We start from the raw sequence: 18,471 nt of genomic DNA on the forward strand, positions 1-18,471 counted from the left end.
TTGCAAACTGAAACTGAAAACCAATGCAGATAGATAAAGGAGTACGTGCAGGTATAAGCTGACACAGCAGTGCAGAGTTTGGTTCACCATCGTCATCATCACCATCATCATCTGCTTTCACAAAGATTAATAAGCTTATAGCCAACGTGAGCAGAGATGTTTCAACACAAGCTCGTACGCACGTATAATCACATTAGACGCACAAACATATGCACACAAAGAGTGTTGTGAATTGGGTTATGGGGTCAGGGAACAATAGCTTTGCTCTACAAACCCGGATTTCCAAGGATTTTCTTCTCTTATCAGCGCACAGACAGAGATGGCTTTCACAGGAAGTGATGCAATGAAGGAGAGGAGGAGAGAAACAGTGCAGAGGGGTTTACAGGAGGAGAGGAGGTGAAGTGATCGAAGAGAATGAGGAGCTCCAGGGAGCACACAGGGTCAAACTGACAGGAATGATTCTTGTTATTTATTTTCGAGCATTGATTCAGTGGCCATGATTAGACAGTAAAAAAATCACGGCGCCATGATTCATCTCTAACAAGCTGAGAGGAAGAATGAATCTCAGATCAGGATAAGAAAAGAGGAGCAGAGAAAGCAAACTGCTGCTCTCTTTCCTTTTTGACTGAGAGCAGGAAGTCATGTGGCTCCTCAGAGGGGCGGAGACTAACAGAGCTGAGGAGAAGGCTCGCTGTTGCTGGGAGAAAATAGCAGAACTCTCATAATGTGTGTGTGTGTGTGTGTGTGTGTGTGTGTGTGTGTGTGTGTGTGTTTTCACAGTTTGTCAATCATAGTGTGTTTGTCTGGTAAAGGTTAGGATGTCACCCTGTGCTAAAACGCACATAAAGCATGCACTCGCTAAGGACACTGGAACACTGTGTGTGTGTGTGTGTGTGTGTGTGTTGTGTTCTCCAGCTGCTCAGCTGGTGTGCAGGAGGAAGAGGAGCGACAAAGAGAAAGAGTGAGAGTTGAAATGGCTGTAAGTGCTGATGTCAGCAGAAAACGAGGACACATATGCACACACACACACACACACACAATGAAACAGGCACAGCAGTGGCATTGTTGTGGAGAGGTGTTGCAGATTGTGTCATGCTGCTGAAGATTGGACTGTTGAAGTAACTTGTAGACTCAGAGAGAGCGAGAGAGAGAGAGAGAGAGAGAGAGAGAGAGAGAGAGAGAGAGAGAGAGAGAGAGAGAGAGAGAGAGAGAGAGAGAGAGAGAGAGAGGAGAGAGAGAGAGAGAGAGAGAGAGAGAGAGAGAGAGAGAGAGAGAGAGAGAGAGAGAGAGAGAGAGAGAGAAGAGAGAGAGAGAGAGAGAGAGAGAGAGAGAAGGGGTACATTTAGGTCATCATGGTTGAAAATGCAATTAAGTAAAAGACCACTTCACCCTGAGGAAGGTCGTGGTATGGAGCTGACGGTTTAGCTTCTGTAGGAGAAGCGAAGCAGTTAAAACCTTAAATCCAAATTTTGACTGAGTGACATTACATTTTTTAGTTTGTGAAGTTTTGCTTTAGTTTCTGTATTGAATTTATTAAATTGAAAGCATATACTGGTGGTTTTCATATATTAGTGTCATATATCATCAGCATAATACCAAGTTTCTCAAGTTTAGCCTGGCAAACGCTCCTGCACACAGTTCCTACGCAAGTGGCGTTAGTCACGTCGTTAAATGTAACCACCAGGGGGCGACGTGAGGGCCGCCCAGTTTAGCTTCTTACTGAGACGTCGTATAAATTAGGATTGTTTCCGCTCAATCAGCTTCTCCTCAACACTTTCTGCCTTTTCAGCCCTCTTGATTTTTGTCGGTTTTGCATCTTGTGAGTGTGTGTCAGAGTGTGTGTCAGAGTGTGTGTCAGACGTCATGCGTACGTGTAAGCACAGTTATTGTTACGCAAAATTGGCAAAATAAAAGAGAAAGGCTTAGGTTTTAATTTGAAAATGATGTGTGTGTTGTGGTTTCACCTACAGTGTGTGTGTGTGTGTGCGTGTGTGTGTGTGTTTGCGCATGGACTGTATCTTTGTTCAGTTCCATTAGAGTGAAGAGCCCCATGAACCATCAGGGCCCTGACACTAATGTGAACCAGATGTGGACTCATGTGCAGGAATACACACAAGCACACACGCACATACATGAAGACACACCCCTGCCTGTCAAACAGAAACAGTGTGTCACAGGTTCCAAATACAGTAACGGCGCTCAAACTAAATATGTAACCTTCAGTGTAGTTTAGCCGCCCACTATTATGCGCGACGCTGTTAATCTTGTCCACCATGACATCATAGCTCACCTTCCCCTCGAGGTAATTGAAGGTTTGATAGGTTATTAAACAGTGTGTGTGTGTGTGTCAACAGATAGAAAACCAGTCAACCCTTCGTCAACCCAAACTGAGGCCTGTGGGCGTGACCCAGTTAGAGCCTGAGGCATTAGCAGGCTGTGTTGTGGAAATACCGGATCAAAGAGACAGAAGTCACCAGCACACACACACACACACACACACACACGTACACAAGTGCAAGGGTGAATCCAACAGAAATGCAGAGAGGGAGAGAGAGACATTTCTAAGTTGTGAGTGTGTGTATCTGGAATAGGACAAAGCATCCATAGGCACCCAAACCCAACCCACAACCTCAGTGTAGCACACACACACACACACACACACACACACACACACACACACACACACACACACACACACAGGTTTGACTCCAGATGATTTCCAGGTAAAGTAGCTCCTCATTTAGTCCTGGTCATTGCCATCTTGTGTCACTTTGAGGCTGCAAGCTCTCTAGCTGTTGTTGAATGTTTTCTATTCATAACAGCGACGGCCTGTGTTCATTTATGTGTCGTGCTGTTCAAAATTAAGTTACAGCGCAACTTTATCAAGGCGGGAATCAGTTACGAAATATCAATCAATCCAAGCGGTGTGAGAACAATCAGGAGGAATGAGATCAAGTGTTTTCCTGTACAGATTTCCTGCCTGTGACCAGACACTAGGAATTCATTTGGTCTAATAAGGAAAATCCACCGTCTCCATTACAAGAGGGTTCATGCTGCAGCAGGTTTAGGAGTGAGTTTCTGCAGAATCAGGCAGATTTAAATTCTAAACCTACGCCGTAACTCGGTACGTCCTCAATTCGGCTAAGAAGGCTTCGCTCTTCCCTCTTCCCTCTTCCCTCTTCCCTCTTCCCTATTCCCTCTACCCTCTTCTCTTCTTCCCTTTTCCCGTGCACGTGGATCTATTTTCTATTTCCCTTCCCATCCTTTCGCCCTTGAAACACAAGCACGAGCGCCCTGATGTGGGTGTAGGGGCTCATTTCCCAAAGGTTTCCATTGTCGCCGTCGCCGTGTCGTCCCACAGGAATTGCAGCGTCGCCTTTTCCTGATAATTATGAATGACTCTCCTCCTCCTTCCAGCCCTCTACTCCTCCGCCGTGCTCCTATCACACAGCCGTGTAATTAATCATGTAGACATCTTCCTAGTCCTAATACGAAAGATACCGCGTTTGTCTACCCCCACTCTTCACCCTTTATCTCACTCGCTCTTCTTCCTGGATCCCTCTCAGTGTCCCTCACTCGCTCACAATATACTGGAAATGTCTCTTCAATCTCCTGTTCCAATAGAAAAGCTCTTCCTTTATGAACTCAAAGCACCACGTCACCGAGACAACCACAGAAGAAGCTAGCAAAGCAAAACAAAGGTAAAAGAAAAGATACAAAGTTGTAAGCCAAGAACAGTGGAGGCAATAGCGCCACCATCAGGCCAACCGCTACCAAAACGAATGGTTTAATGTCCAACCTGCACCAGGTTTCATTGAAATCTGCCTATAACTCTCCTGCTGACACACAGACAGACAGACAGACAGACACAGACACACAGACAGACAGAACCGAAACAGTACCCTCCTTGGCGCAGGTAATGACAACACCAGCTGGACATCAGCTCATGCTGCTTGCGCGACGGCACAGGTGCCAACAAAACAAAACAAAAGAAGCATTGAAAAAAAACACGCACGTACGCAATGTGCACTTAATGTGTGTTTTTGTGTGCGTTTCCTATGTGTGTGTCATCAGGATAAACACAGTCATCTGGGCTTCTCGCAGACTTGCCCTCTAGCCCCTCTATTTTTAGGCAGTCTGATGTTGAAATAGTTGAAGTTCTTAAAAAGGTTATGCTGCAAGTCACCACAGACAGAGCATCGTCATAATGTCAGGGCTGATCCAGAGCCCAAACCCGACCCACCGCTTCAAACACACACACACACACACACACACACACACACACACACACACACACACACACACAGACACAACACACACACACATCTATCCAAAGCCATCCAGTCTAGGTGCCAGGTATCAGTCACACATACAGGGCTGTTACGATCAACCACCCAGTTAAAACATGACACCAATGACCTGAGCACAAAAAAATATAATCTCTCCTATCTTTGTCTCTCCTAGATCAAGACACAAACTCTGACAAAAGCTCCTATAGAATATTGACGACACAATCAATAGGGACAACATACGTATATTTGCGAAGCTTAGAAAGTGTTGTTTGTGTTGGTTTGAAGTTGTAGCTAGATGTAAAGTTCTATTTTACTGCATAATATAAAAAGCTATTCCAAATATTCTTTCCACTCCATTAAATTTATGTATTTAATGCGCAAAATATAAGAAACCCCAGCACTTATAAACGTACAATCACCAATAAATCCTTTAAAATGACCATGGAGCCTCAGAGTGAGTGTTTGTGGCAGGGCTGTTCTCATAGATTGCATAAGACACACCGGTGACCTAATGAACTGGCCACTGGTTTGTGTTTTTTGTAGCAAATGGCAAAGTTCCCTTGAGCAATGCCTTGAACAGATGTATGTTTTTATTGCATAATCAAAGTATTTGGACAGAACTCGGAAAGACATTCTGTCCTCTCACTGTCAAAAGTGCACATGTGGACATTCATGTGTTTTTGCCTGAGATCCTTCTTCACAGTTCTTTTCTCGGGATTATAGACCTGGAAGTCCCACTCTCGAAGTCTCAATTTGTCTGCTGAGATGTTTCTGTTGTCAGTGTGTGTGTGCGTGTGTGTGTGTATGTGTGTGAGCGTGTGTGTGTGTGTGTTCTTGGCAATCACACTTGCTCCGTGGCTTAAGGACTCTATGTCCTGGAACTCGGGCTGATAAAGCCCAGCAGGGCTGTCCTGTGTTGTCCAAAGCAAACCGTCCTGAGCTATGATGAGCAGCACATTTGTGAACATACAGAGCTCAGTGCGTGCATGTGTGTGTTTACTCACACAACAAGCCGTGTGTTTCAGAGGAATCACCATGACCTTTCTGCACTGATCAAAACACACTGACCCAGTGAAGAATTGCCGTACAGAATTAACGTGACTGACTGTGCCTCAGCCCCCGGCCCGCTGGGATTGGCTGTTTGGTGTGGGATGGGTCGACTGACACCCCCCTACAGGCTTAATCTGATTGGAGGAATCTTTGAGTAAACAAGGATAGAGTCGAGCCTATATGGTCTTACACAATGAGAGGCAGCCGAGATGGACAGAAGAAAGAGAGAGAGAGAGAGGTTCACGTTGTATGAGCCAGGTCTCACGAATGTGTGTGTGTGCGTGTGTGCGTGTGTGCGTGCGTGTGTGTGTGTGTGTGTGTGTGTGTGTGTGTGTGCGTGTGTGTGCGCGTGTGTGTGTGTGCGTGTGTGTGTGTGTGCGCGTGTGTGTGAATCCAATTTAATTCTAAAAGTAATGTTTTATTCCATTCCAAATAATGTGTTATATAAGATCTAACTCATAACACAAAGCTAATTTGGGAAATGAGTCAATATTAAAAGTGCGTGTGTGTTTGTGTGAACTTTGCTAGTCCCGTCAAGTCCTACGTCTACGCACAAAAGGAAGGGGACAAAGAACACAAATATGATGAAAAAGAGGTGTAACAGGTTTCCTTTGCCAAACTCCAGATCGTCATCCAGCACACACACACACACACACACACACACCCACATACACACACACATAAATACAACTTAAACACACAAACAGACAGAGACGCCCAGGCCTGGCTGGGAAACACACATTTGATTGAACAGAATGGAATGTTCTGTCTGCTCTCCAGAACTCAGGGCAGCTGGAACCAGTGTATGTGTTTGTGTTTGCGTGTGTGTGTGCATGTGTCTGTGTGTGTGTGTGTGTGTATGGTCACAGTATAAATAACAGTCACCTCTCTGCAGTGTGTTTATTTATAAGACCTGCACGTCTTCTACGTTTCATTATATTTTCGCTCTTTTCCTCAGCGTTTCATCCTGCAGACCTCACGTGTGCACACATGTATGTCATATGTGTGTAGGAGCTCCAAGGTCTAGGGCCTGGTGCCTTGCTCAAGGGCAGGGAAGGGCCACCATGGTACAGGAATTACATTCTTAAATACACCAAAGAACTCTATTATAGTACGAAAAAGGGTTCCATCTGTCTGGTTTCTTCATATTCTTTTTCCATGTGAAGTTTCTCTCAGTTTGCTAGCAGTACCTTGCCGTCGTCTATTTAGTTGTTTTGTGAGTTTGTGTGATAAAATGCACCCTAACAACAGCATCTTCTGCCTGCTGGCCTGTGACATCATCGTTCCTTGTTACACTTCCTCCCTCCAGAATATAGAATGGAGACAGGAAGCAGTTTTACCAGCCAAGCACCGGTGTTTTTGCAGTAGAAGAAATCCTCAGAAATCCTCAGGATATGGCTCTTTTCTTTAGGCCATCATGGTTGTATGGCATTACAGTATCAGATTTGCTCCTACTTTATATAGATTATACTACAACTCTAATCTCTATTTGTAAATCTTTTCTGAAATGAATAGACAGGTATATTATTGTGATTTTCAATAGAAGATAGTTGGCTCCTGTCATTTTGTTGTGTTTGTTCAGTTTCTTTTGTTTTGTCACTTATCTGACATCCATCTGCTGGGACGGGGCGCTACTGTATCTGTTGTTGGTTTGAAATCAAGTTAATCTTGTTTGCACCGTCTGAATAAAGAATGTTCCAGTGCAAGACAAGCAGTATTTTAACCACAACCCTGCTGTCAACCCCCCCCCCTAAATCATAACCATGTTATGCAACTTACTCGCTTGCCCCAACAGCGACCACTGTTGACAGTAGACTCAGATTAGTGTTGGTTTACATAATGACAGATAAAGTGTGTGTAGTGTTTGGTTAGGACACACACACACACACACACACACACACACGCACACACATACACACACACACACACAGTCATAGTCATAGGTTGGTAAAGTTCGCCAAAGGTGTGAAGCTCAGCTCACTAACATTGTCCAATCAGAACAGTGCTATCAGGTTTAGTGGGCGGAGTTAAGGAGTTACAACGTGAGAGCTGCAACCTGAAGGCACTTTGACCTTTGGTGTTGTGCTGTCTCTTGGCCCTGTAACCCTTTAACCCAGAGCTTTCTGTGTGTGTGTATGTGTGCGCGTGTGTGTGTGTGTGTGTGTGTGTGTGTGTGTGTGTGTGTGTGTGTGCGTGTGTGTGTATTTCTCAGCTGTGTTTCCTCTGGGCTAAAGGGTTTGGGGAACTATTCAAATCCTTCCCTCATCCACTCAAACCATGAACTCTGCGAAATGAAACTGACCCAGCTCATTATTCTGACTTCAGATGAGGGCTGCAGCTGGGTGATGAAATACACTTGCAACATCATGTCATAGACCCTCCCACGTACCAACTGCCTCACTTAATAGGCATCGGTCAATTCCCCTTCACCAATCGCATTCCTGGGACTCAGTCAGCTCTGAGGGCAGTTACTAAACAAACTCTCAATCACGCCAACGGATCAAATCAACGGAAATTTACTAGATAACCTAACAGGTGTGCAGCGTTCACATACCTGCATGCCATCACCCAATCTCTTGACTGAAGACGTCATTCTATTGTGTTTCAATCTACTAGGGAGTTTAGATAAGTGTACACCGACGCACCTTCTGAAGTAGAGAGGGAATAATGAGCGAGAGAGAGAGAGAGAGAGAGAGAGAGAGAGAGAGAGAGAGAGAGAGAGAGAGAGAGAGAGAGAGAGAGAGAGAGAGAGAGAGAGAGAGAGAGAGAGAGAGAGAGAGAGAGAGAGAGAGAGAGAGAGAGAGAGAGAGAGAGAGAGAGAGAGAGAGAGAGAGAGAGAGAGAGAGAGAGAGAGAGATTCCTAGCGTGGTTGCTGACAGTGATTAATTGTTCCCACATGTTGCTGACGGACAAAAAGGCCTCTGTGTTCCTGAGCACTGGCTGCAGCTGGTGCACACACACACACACACACACACACACACACACACACACACACACACACACACACACACACACACACACACACACACACACACAGCTGGAGCTGGTTTCACGACAAGAGTTCAAGTTAGTCAAGCAATGTTTGAGTTAGTTGGTTTTACTCAACATTGGTGATAACGACTCTCTTCATGGTTTGAGTTGTCATGAAAGAAATGTACTCATAAATCGTAGAAAGTAGGCATCAAAACAACATTTTGCAAGATTAGACTTTTTTGTATACGTCAGTCAAAGATCACCAATTAATGCATAAATGGCTGTACATTTGTTTTTTGCTCAGTCTGAGTTTTGTGCTCTTCCTCCTCCTCCTCCTCCTCCTCCAAGGTAGAGAGGGATTCTGTTTGGAGCACTGACAGTCCAATGTACAGCCATACTCAACATAAACTAACACAAAGTGCAGGATACATTGAGAACAGGAGGAGGAGGTGTTCTACGCTCATGGCAGTCTGCCTGATCTAACAGCGTACTGCATATGCAATCCAGGCATGTTCAGACCCACATATTGATCCTGATATAGGGGTCACCGTTATCGCAACACTTTACATTGAGAAATCCTGTAATGTTAGAAACATGCAACAATAACAAGCTGAAGACTATCCTGATTCAAATTTAATTCCATCAGTGACAAGTCGGTGAAGCAGAGCGCACAGTACATAAGAGGGGGAAAAATGGAAATGTTGAGAGACTGGGAAATCCAAATTATCCAAAAATGAGCTGGCACTGTCAGTGACATCATACTTTGGAAGGGTAGATGCCACAAGTGTGTGTGTGTGTGTGTGCGTGTGTGCGTGCGTGCGTGCGTGCGTGCGTGCGTGCGTGCGTGCGTGCGTGCGTGCGTGCGTGCGTGCGTGCGTGCCCTAGCTGCACAGTAGGGGGTATGAATCAGAGCTGCCGCCTCGCTGAGTGTTTTCATTAATGGGCTTTGGAAGGATCCCAGAGGAGCTACAGTAGAAACCTGCTCGCACTGCGACGGGGCCGTTAACACACTCACACAAACACACAGCACATACATCCTACGTGTAACAAAACATAAAATATAAACAGTATGTTCATTCAGTTGCAGTTACACTGTCAAAGGGCTTTACAGTGATGTTATGAAGCACTGAGTGAAAACAAACTGTGACTCCAGAGATTGTAACGGGAAAGTAGCACATAGATTCTAATGGTGTTCTATTTCCTTTGGAATTCTTTAATCTGCAAAAAAACCACACGATTCCCCTTCTATTCTCCCTTGCTGCCTCACTACAGTGCACACTGAGTGAACATTTTTAATTATAGGTACAGTGCAAGTACAATTGATTTTTTTTTTGCCAATGTGGAGTACGAGCTGAAAGAAGGGCCGTTAATTGGTGGTTGGTGTTCTCACTCTCTTTGCGTCTGTTTATCTGTTTGTCTTCAGGTCTGTTGTCAGGGTGCAGGGTAGCGTTTTCACCTCTCTGTTCTCTGCTCAAACACAGAACTGGAAACCTCTCTGCGGACATTTGACACAAACGAGCAGGGGCACAAGTGTGCGTCAAACTCGTGCCTCTGTCGGAGGGAGGAGAGTGTACAAATGGGGGTGGTGGGGGAGGGTGGAGGCAAGGGGATGGATTGATGAAGTGTCATGTGCTGGCAGGTAAATGTTTACAGCAGCGGGGCAAAGGGAAAAGAGAGGCGAGCTCACGTTCCATTCATTCTGCTCTCCATCACTCCCACAAAACGTCCCTTTCCCTCATGCTAAATCTGTCATCTGCCATTATTTACATCCCCCTGGCAGCTGGAAATAATCAGATATACTGTATGTGTGTGTGTTTCTGTGCGTGTGTGTGCGCGTGTGTGTTTGTAAGATGTTGTGCAATAAAGCAGCATTACGTCATGCCTCCAGAGATGCTTGCAGAGGATAAACACTGGTCTCCGTGGTATCTCTTTTCATCTTACCTCATTGCTCAGCATAGACACACACACACACACACACACACACACAAACACACACACACATATACAGATACACGCACACACACACAGGCACCATTCACAATAACATGCAACTTTTTATGGATTTACTAATGCACACCAGTGGTCTCAAATGCGCAACGTCCCAAAAGTCCTGCATAAAGAACGTATGCAGCAACAATTGGAAAACACTTAAGAGTCTGCGAATACAAAACTGGGCATTTCCATAAAACCATTACAGATACACATGTAGTTACATATGCACTCACATAAGGTCATGGGATCAATTTGGCCCCAGAGATGGTTCTTTCTTCTCCTGCCCACATAGCATTCTGACATGTAACTGTAACTGTAGCTTGCTCGCTCTCTCTCTCTCTCTCTCTCTCTCTTTCTCTTCTCTGATTGAACTGCCTCTGACCAGAAAAACAATCCAGACCAAATTGCCTGTAAACTGTAGCCCAGAAGGACGGGACTAATTCATGGAAAACAACGCAATCGTTCCCACAAAACCCTGAAAAGTGGGCTCTCATGTGCTTTGAATCCAAGAATCTTTAAATGTTTCAGCGAGTAAAAACACAGCAGGGGGAGGGAGAATGCGTACATGTTGGTGATGGTGGTTTGGGTTGTTTATAAGCGAGCATATAGCATACACCCAGAGTTCCTCAGGGCCCATCAGAGCGGTGTGCTTACGAGTACAAAGAAACTACAGACACAAGAAGAGAGGGGGCCATGCGAAGAAAGCAATGAAGGAATGAAGTTAAAGAATGAATTAAACGAGGTGTTCTAGAAGTCCAGGAAAGCATAGAGGAGAGGAAAGAAATCAAACCAAAATACTGTAATTAACAGCTGTAGCAGTGGTTCTCATTCCTGGTTCCTCTCTGTATAAATCAGATGTGTGTAGCTGGTCAGCTATGCACAGAGCAGGGACAAGTGGATAACAACCAGGTTGAGAACTTCTGATCTATTGGATAGTTTACGAAAAGCCATTTTCAATTTAATGGTGGAAACTCGTGCTTGCACTTTGTGTCTTTAACTTTCTGGCACAAAAGATAGAGAAGAGAAGCTGAGAGGAGGAGAATTGTGGAAGTGATAGGGTGTGTTTTGTCCAGATGGATGTGTTAGGGGACATGTGTGTGTGGGCTTAATGTAGCAGGTGGATGCAATTTGAAATTAGAAGAAGTTTCCATCATACAATTATTGGCTGGACTATAAGCAGTTACTTGAAGAGGACAAAAACAGATTTGTATGCTCTCCACTGAACCTTTTGTAATGTTTTAATGTGTATACAAAAGTGCTGTGCACAATAAGTGAAAAAGGCTGTTTTTAGAAACATATCATTTTCAACGTACTGTGATCAGATTAGTGCACTTCCCTGAAACATTACTGGTGTTTTCTGCTCTCAGTCTCTTTCCTTATGATTTAAATATAACAAAGCTCTGTGAAGTCCATTCCAATCACTGTTGGTTCACTAATAATCCCATCACATCCTCAAAAAAACAAGCTGAGCCTTGTTTTTGTTCTCTGCTTTTAACCGTTCCCATGAAGATTAGCACCTTGGTCATTAGTAACACCGAAATGTAACTATGGATCCTCTTTGTTGTCTGATACGGGACTGCTAAAGACGCCTTAAGAATCACCATGGAACAGAGTTACAGCATAGACGAGGGCATGTATGGGTTAACAAGTGGTACGGTGCGGATTGCCCCTTTAATGTGCACATATGTCTCGCTTTTCTGAAGGAAACTCCTGATCATTAGAAAGGTGGGGCAGTCATGTGCACCAGTTCCCCACAATGAGCCTCTTGGGTTTGCCACATGAATGAGCTCAGAGTTGATCAATACACACTAGTAATGACTCACGCACACAAACACACATGATCTGACACATGCATCAGAACATGCTTCTGATGCAACACAGGGGCTCTTTGTACGTATTCATTCTTTCTCAAGAGAGTAGATTCTTAATTATGATGACTCTCTGATCCATAAATATCACTGCCAACTGCTGCTGCATATTAATGTGCTTCTGTCTGTATTTAGTAAATAAACTGAAGCAAAAGACTCGGGGAAGATTTACTAAACCAATTGGTAATAATCGTAAAAATAATGTATCGGCCAAATGTAATGATAAATCTGACTAAGGTCCGTCTTCGGTATTATAAATAGTGTATTAACATTCATTTTAGTTCAGTCAGTAAGTATGGTGATCCGGCCAACAATTATCAGTAAATTTGTCACTTGCTGTTTCTGTTTTGTGGTTACCGTCACCAAGAGCAAATGTATTGCTGCAACTCAGTGGGCGGTTTATGGATCAGTGTTTGCTGGACTTAATGATAGGTATTCATTCAAAAAGAATAGAACAAATCAATGCTGATGGCAGTTATTGTTTGAGTAAGTGCTCTGAAAGAATCTCACAAACATCACTCAACACCATCTCTTCTTTCTTCTCGTCTGTCGCAGAACTCCATCCGGCACAACCTGTCCCTGCACAGCCGCTTCATCCGCGTTCAGAACGAGGGGACGGGGAAGAGTTCCTGGTGGATGATCAACCCAGAGGGGGGGAAGGGCGGCAAAGCTCCTCGTCGCCGGGCGGTCTCCATGGACAACAGCAACAAGTACACCAAGTCCGCCCGTGGCCGTGCGGCGAAGAAGAAAGCCGCACTGCAAGCGGCGGCGGCTGCGGCTGGCGAAGGAGGCGACAGTCCTTCGGGTCTTTCCAAGTGGCCTGGAAGTCCCATATCCCGAAGTACGGAAGAGCTGGACGCCTGGACAGACTTCCGCTCCCGCACTAACTCAAATGCCAGCACACTGAGTGGCCGCCTCTCACCCATCCTGGCTAATCCTGAACTGGATGAGGTGCCAGATGATGAGCCTCCACTCTCACCCATGCTCTACTCGAGTCCGGGTAGAGCTTTGTCTCCTGGCAGCTCCCCCAACACGGCCAACGGGAAGGCCGTGCCAGCTGAGCTACCCCGCCTGGCAGACCTGGCAGGTACCATGAACTTGAACGACGGACTTACAGACGACATGATGGACGAGTTGCTGGATAACATCAACCTAGTGCCAACCGTTTCTGGACAGGTCACTCCAAACGGTCCCTCAGGGTTCATCTTTGGGTCCAAACCCAATGGGCTAGGATCACCATCCCCAGCCACCACTCCTTCAACCACGTCTCCTGCTAACAATGGAAGTAACGGCTACAGTAACTCCATCTTTGGCCCCCACACAGCAAGCTCGTCTCTGCGTGCGTCCCCCATGCAGACCATCCAGGAGAACAAGCAGGCTTCTTTCTCTAGCATCTCCCGCTTTGGTTGCCAGACACTACAAGACCTGCTCAACTCTGACGGCCACAGCCACAGTGACGTCATGATGACCCAATCTGACCCACTAATGTCACAGGTCAGTGCCGCTGCTGTCATTTCCCAGAATTCCCGCCGCAGCCACATGCTACGTAATGATCCGATAATGACCTTTGGGACCAGTGGAGTGGGTCAAGGCAACCAAAGGGAGATGCTGCAAAGTAACAACCACAACCATAGCTCCTTGAGGTCCTTAAACGGAGGCTTGAGCTTAACCAACGAGGCTAACATTCTAGCCAATGCCAAGCAACAACTTTTGCTCTCCCCTCTGGGAGGAAATGGCTCCTCTTCCATGCAAATTGACACCTCCATCTTCTTGAATGGAACCATAAGCAACAGCAGTGGGATCTGTCAAGACCGTTTCCCCACAGATCTGGACCTGGACATGTTCAATGGCAGCCTGGAGTGTGATATAGACACCATCATCAGGAACGAGTTGATGGAAGCAGACGAACTGGACTTTGACCTTGACCCTGTGGCCAACATGAATGCAGTCGGCAACTTCACCAGCACCAAGCAGACTTCTGAGAGCTGGGTACCCGGCTGAGACGGCTCGGCTCAGGGAGGAGCAGAGCAGGTTTGTGTGTGTTTGCATGAGCAAAAATGTGAGTCTGAGAAAGTGAGTCTGTCTGGACAAAGAGGTGGAAAGAACAGTTTTTCAAGTACAGATTTTAAGATTCTAGTTACTTTAGATGCTACTTACTTAGAAGATAGATGTTTTCCTTGGTATTGTCAGATAAAAACCTTCAACCTGTCTCAGCCTCAGTCTGTGAAACCAATTGTGTGCAGTCCTACATACGAACATGTTTTAGTATAAAACATTGTATCCTTTGATTATCTTCCGTATTCAAATCACTTTTTTTTTCACCCAAAATTCAATTCAAAATAACTTTTACTAGAGTGAGCGGCAAAGCAAGCGAGCATTCCATTGGCAGTGTTTTATGAGTGCATTGAAACCTTTCATTTACTCCACAGGGTTTGTGGATACAGATGATAGCATTTTAATATGAGGTTATATTGTGCTGCTTAAACGTTTCACTCTACTGGAGGACATTTTCATTGTACTATAAGTAGTTTAAACAATCCAAAAAGTGTTTGAGTCTCCCTTCTTTTAAGTATTTTATGAATACCCAGACATAATCATCTGATGTCTTTTATCTCTCCAGGTCTGAACTGTGTAGTGCAAGAGAAGATCAGAGACACAACATCCTTTTTGCCAAACCTGCCATCAGCACAACATTAAATACAAACCCTGTGTTTACAGAAGAAGAACTTCCTCTCGAGAGCTTTACCTTCGCTCCTACACTGGTTGAACTATAAACCACCTGACAGACTCTGGAGATGCTGAACATCAGCCCTCAAAGCCTCCAACAACAAACAATCACCACAAACTGACACGACAAATCTTAGAATTATGCAATTTCTCCTTTGACAGCCAATCTGTTGATATCAAAGAGACACTGATGATCAGAAAAGGTGGAATCAAATGACTTAATGGCAAGTAAAGGCTGGTCGCCGTGCACGATGCAGTTGCTCCTGTTGAAGAAGAAAAAAAGACATGAATATCAAATTTTAATCCAGAAGTGATGTGGTGTAAATCTGATCCAGTGGTTTCCAGGGATGTATTGTGTTAAAAAAAGACCCTGTTCTCACCCTGTGACTTTTAATGTTCAGTGTTTGTTTGACTTTCCTGTTTTATCATAATTGTTCCTGCATCTGACATGTCTGTATAAAGAGAATCAGTGTATTGATGAAATGAAAAGATGGAAATGTAGTATTGCACACAGATTGTACACGCGTACACACACACACACACATGCAGACATACTTACACTTTGCCCCAGTTTGACTCCAAACTCCTTTAGAGTTAAAGTTTAACAACAAAATGACACGCACTTCTAGTTTTGTTGTTGCTCATAAGTTGCTTGACTGACTGCAATTTTAAATGAATTGCAGTATCCTTCGGGTTTTATTAAAATTAGCTGAATACTACAAAAAAACATTTGTTTTTTTTATCCTTGTGTATATCTAACTGTAAAAAAAAGAAAAGACTAGAGGAAGAGTATCTCTGTCATGAATATATGTACAGTGCAGGGCGGTGGAGAGTCCAGGAGGAGGAGAAATCTTCGCTTTTTCTTTGTTTTCTTAGCTTTTTGGTGAGTTCCGTTGAGGTTGTTTAGCACAGCATATTATGTAGCCAAAATTAATACCTGTGTTCTAGGGTTGTGTACATTTCCACACCATACAGGTGCTATGTAAACAGTGTTGAATCCTGTCCAGAGAGTAAGCCGTGCATTTAGTTTCCATCTGCAGGAGCCCAAAGCTGCAGCCATGTGTAGCACGGCACAGTGGTGACGTGTAGACAGGAAGGGGCTTCGCGTTAGGCTCATCCCTTCAGAAGCCATTTATTTCTCAAGTACAACGATAAGCTATCTCTGTATATTGCCAAATTACTTGAATCAAACAGTAGGATATGCTGGCAGCCAAATCACGACACACACACTCACAAATGGAGAAAATAATACCAGGTATCTGTGTTATGAAGCTCGGCTGTTTTCTTTGTCACGAGCTTGTGGGGCGCGTTATGCATATATGGCATCACTCAGGGGGGAGGGGGAGGTTTCCCGTTTATGAAACATCAAGTCACATTCTTGTGGTATTTAAAACATGTCTTAGAAATCCAGTAATGCTTTGTGTTGTGAACTTGTAACCTGTGAACTATTGACCGTCGAGATGAAGAGGAAGAAGGAAGAGAAAGTCTAAACCAGGATTAAGACTTCATACGTCATGTTATTTTTGCTTTTGCTCTCATTGGACTCGTGACACACACGCTCATACACACCTCCCTCGAGGACATGCCCGGTGCTCCAGCAGTTGACCTCCTGTATCTCCCGAGTACTTGTCTCTGTGTGTGTATGCGTGTGTGAGTGTCTCATGTATGTGTTCAACTGTGTCATTTGTATTTCTGTTGAATTAATATCACAAGGATGTGTAATCCTTCACTATCCCTCGTGGTGCATACAGCACAACCGACTGTATGCATGTATGTATTTATGCATTATGAATTTTGTGAAATGCATATGTACTCGCTATATGTCCTTATATAGTCACTTAGTACTTGACCCATGGATTTTTTATGATACCTCGGAAGGTTACATTGAAGAAAAAATGAACGTTTTGTGCCAGGTTGGAGGGAACACTTACCAGCGAAATTACTGATTGGTGGAAATATGGATGGAAAGCACCACTGTTGTAGCATCTGAAGACCCTGGTGCCCCTTCTGTCCTGGGGTAGCAACGTTAAAGGGTTTGCTCTTACTGTGTATAATTGTGTACAGATGTGTGTATACAGTGTCACTTTGAGGTAAAGACAGATGAGTGTGTGTGCATGGTTGGCCAGAATGATCTACTGTGCTACCTGCCGTTTAGTGCATGACTTAGCTGTACCCCCTCGAACCCTTCCAATGGTGCTGTTCCTCCCTAAGAAATTTTAAGACGCACTCACATGAACGTCCATTTCATCCTTTTTCTGAAATGGGGGCTTAAATAGCAACACTTGCCCCAATTGTCACACAGTTTGTGTACAGGCACTATGGGAACGCCTCCACATGTCCACGTGCTCTCAGTAAGCAGCAGGTTAGAACTCTGACACAAATAAAGCTTCATGGGACTGTGAGATGGAATTTCCCACACAGAGTCACATCTGAAAACCCTGGTGCTTTTACAGCTTTAAGACATCTCTGTTGGCAGGATGAATCCTGAGCCATCATCTGAATAACCATCATCATCATCGTCTACTCTGAATGTGCAAAATATTAGGAGCATTCCACAAGGGGATTCCCGGGAAAATGTTCTATAACAATGGATTATTAAAGGCCTCAGTATGATTCAACACAATCAGGTTTGGTGCATCAATGTGGTGTCTTACAATGCTTGAACGCAACCTTGTAAAGTCGAAGCGATGTCACAAACACAAACAGGGATAAACATCCTTAAACGTCCAAGGAAAGTTAACCTTAACCTAAGATTAACTTTCCTTGGATACCATGACCTGGCAGACTGAGAACCTTCAGAGACATCTCCTCAAACATGATCCTGGGTGCAGGTTTGTAAGCACAGTGACAAGACCAAAACCTGCCAAACCCCATTAATAACCAAGTGGGAAGGTGGGTTTGAGATATGAAAGTTGGTGCTGCTGTCAAATTGTAAATTGGATGCAGCTGCAGCTAATTTGCCATGTTGCAGCTGATTTAGCAATCGGGCAGTAAACAACCGTATCTCGGCTTCTTTCAGGGAGATCGCAGTGCTGCAAACTACATTTTACATAGAGCATCAGGATCCAGCAGCCACTTTGTCTGAAACATACTGAGGCCTTGACGTTGGAAGGCTTTCCTAACATTTTGTACATTGAGTGTAAAATGTATCACTTGTTGGGGGTAAGAGTTACATTCTTGGTTGAGGTTGTAGTGGGTCAGGCATCCACACAACCACTCAGTGCTACTGCTTCATTCAGGGAGAGAAGTCATTATCAGACATTATCACACATCCGCAGCACAACACGTACAAATGTAGAGCTAAGAAAAGCAAAAAAATAGCAAAAAAACAAGAGGCATACCACTAGATACCTTAATCACTTGTTGGATGTTTCCTTTTCATTGTCTATTAAGAGGCCAGCTCCCCTCCCTACGCCCTCATGACACCGCTGAACTTTACCCTTTATTAATCTTGCTTCTTCTCGACTTGATGTTAGTGGGTATTTTTCCTGTGTATTCCATTTTGAATTGTAATCTAGTTTGTATAAGAAATGGTGCGCATGTAAATAAAGCTTGGTGAGGCTCCACAA

The 18,471-nt window shown here is 44.4% G+C and overlaps 1 protein-coding gene across 1 annotated transcript in view; it reads left to right on the plus strand.

The window, feature by feature from the left end:
* foxo3b (forkhead box O3b) overlaps positions 1-18,471 on the plus strand; it is a 42,522-nt gene extending 24,051 nt beyond the window's left edge. The window contains exons 3-4 of the mRNA XM_076155089.1: positions 12,731-14,206; positions 14,796-18,471. Coding sequence (XP_076011204.1) covers positions 12,731-14,176 — 1,446 coding nt within the window. The 3' untranslated portion in view covers positions 14,177-14,206; positions 14,796-18,471. The remainder of the gene's footprint in view (positions 1-12,730; positions 14,207-14,795) is intronic.

The sequence above is a fragment of the Genypterus blacodes genome, unplaced genomic scaffold (genome assembly GCF_046128005.1).
Source record: "Genypterus blacodes isolate CSIRO-AG114 ecotype Tasmania unplaced genomic scaffold, CSIRO-AGI_Gbla_v1 ptg000064l_1, whole genome shotgun sequence".
Taxonomy (NCBI): Eukaryota; Metazoa; Chordata; class Actinopteri; order Ophidiiformes; family Ophidiidae; genus Genypterus; species Genypterus blacodes.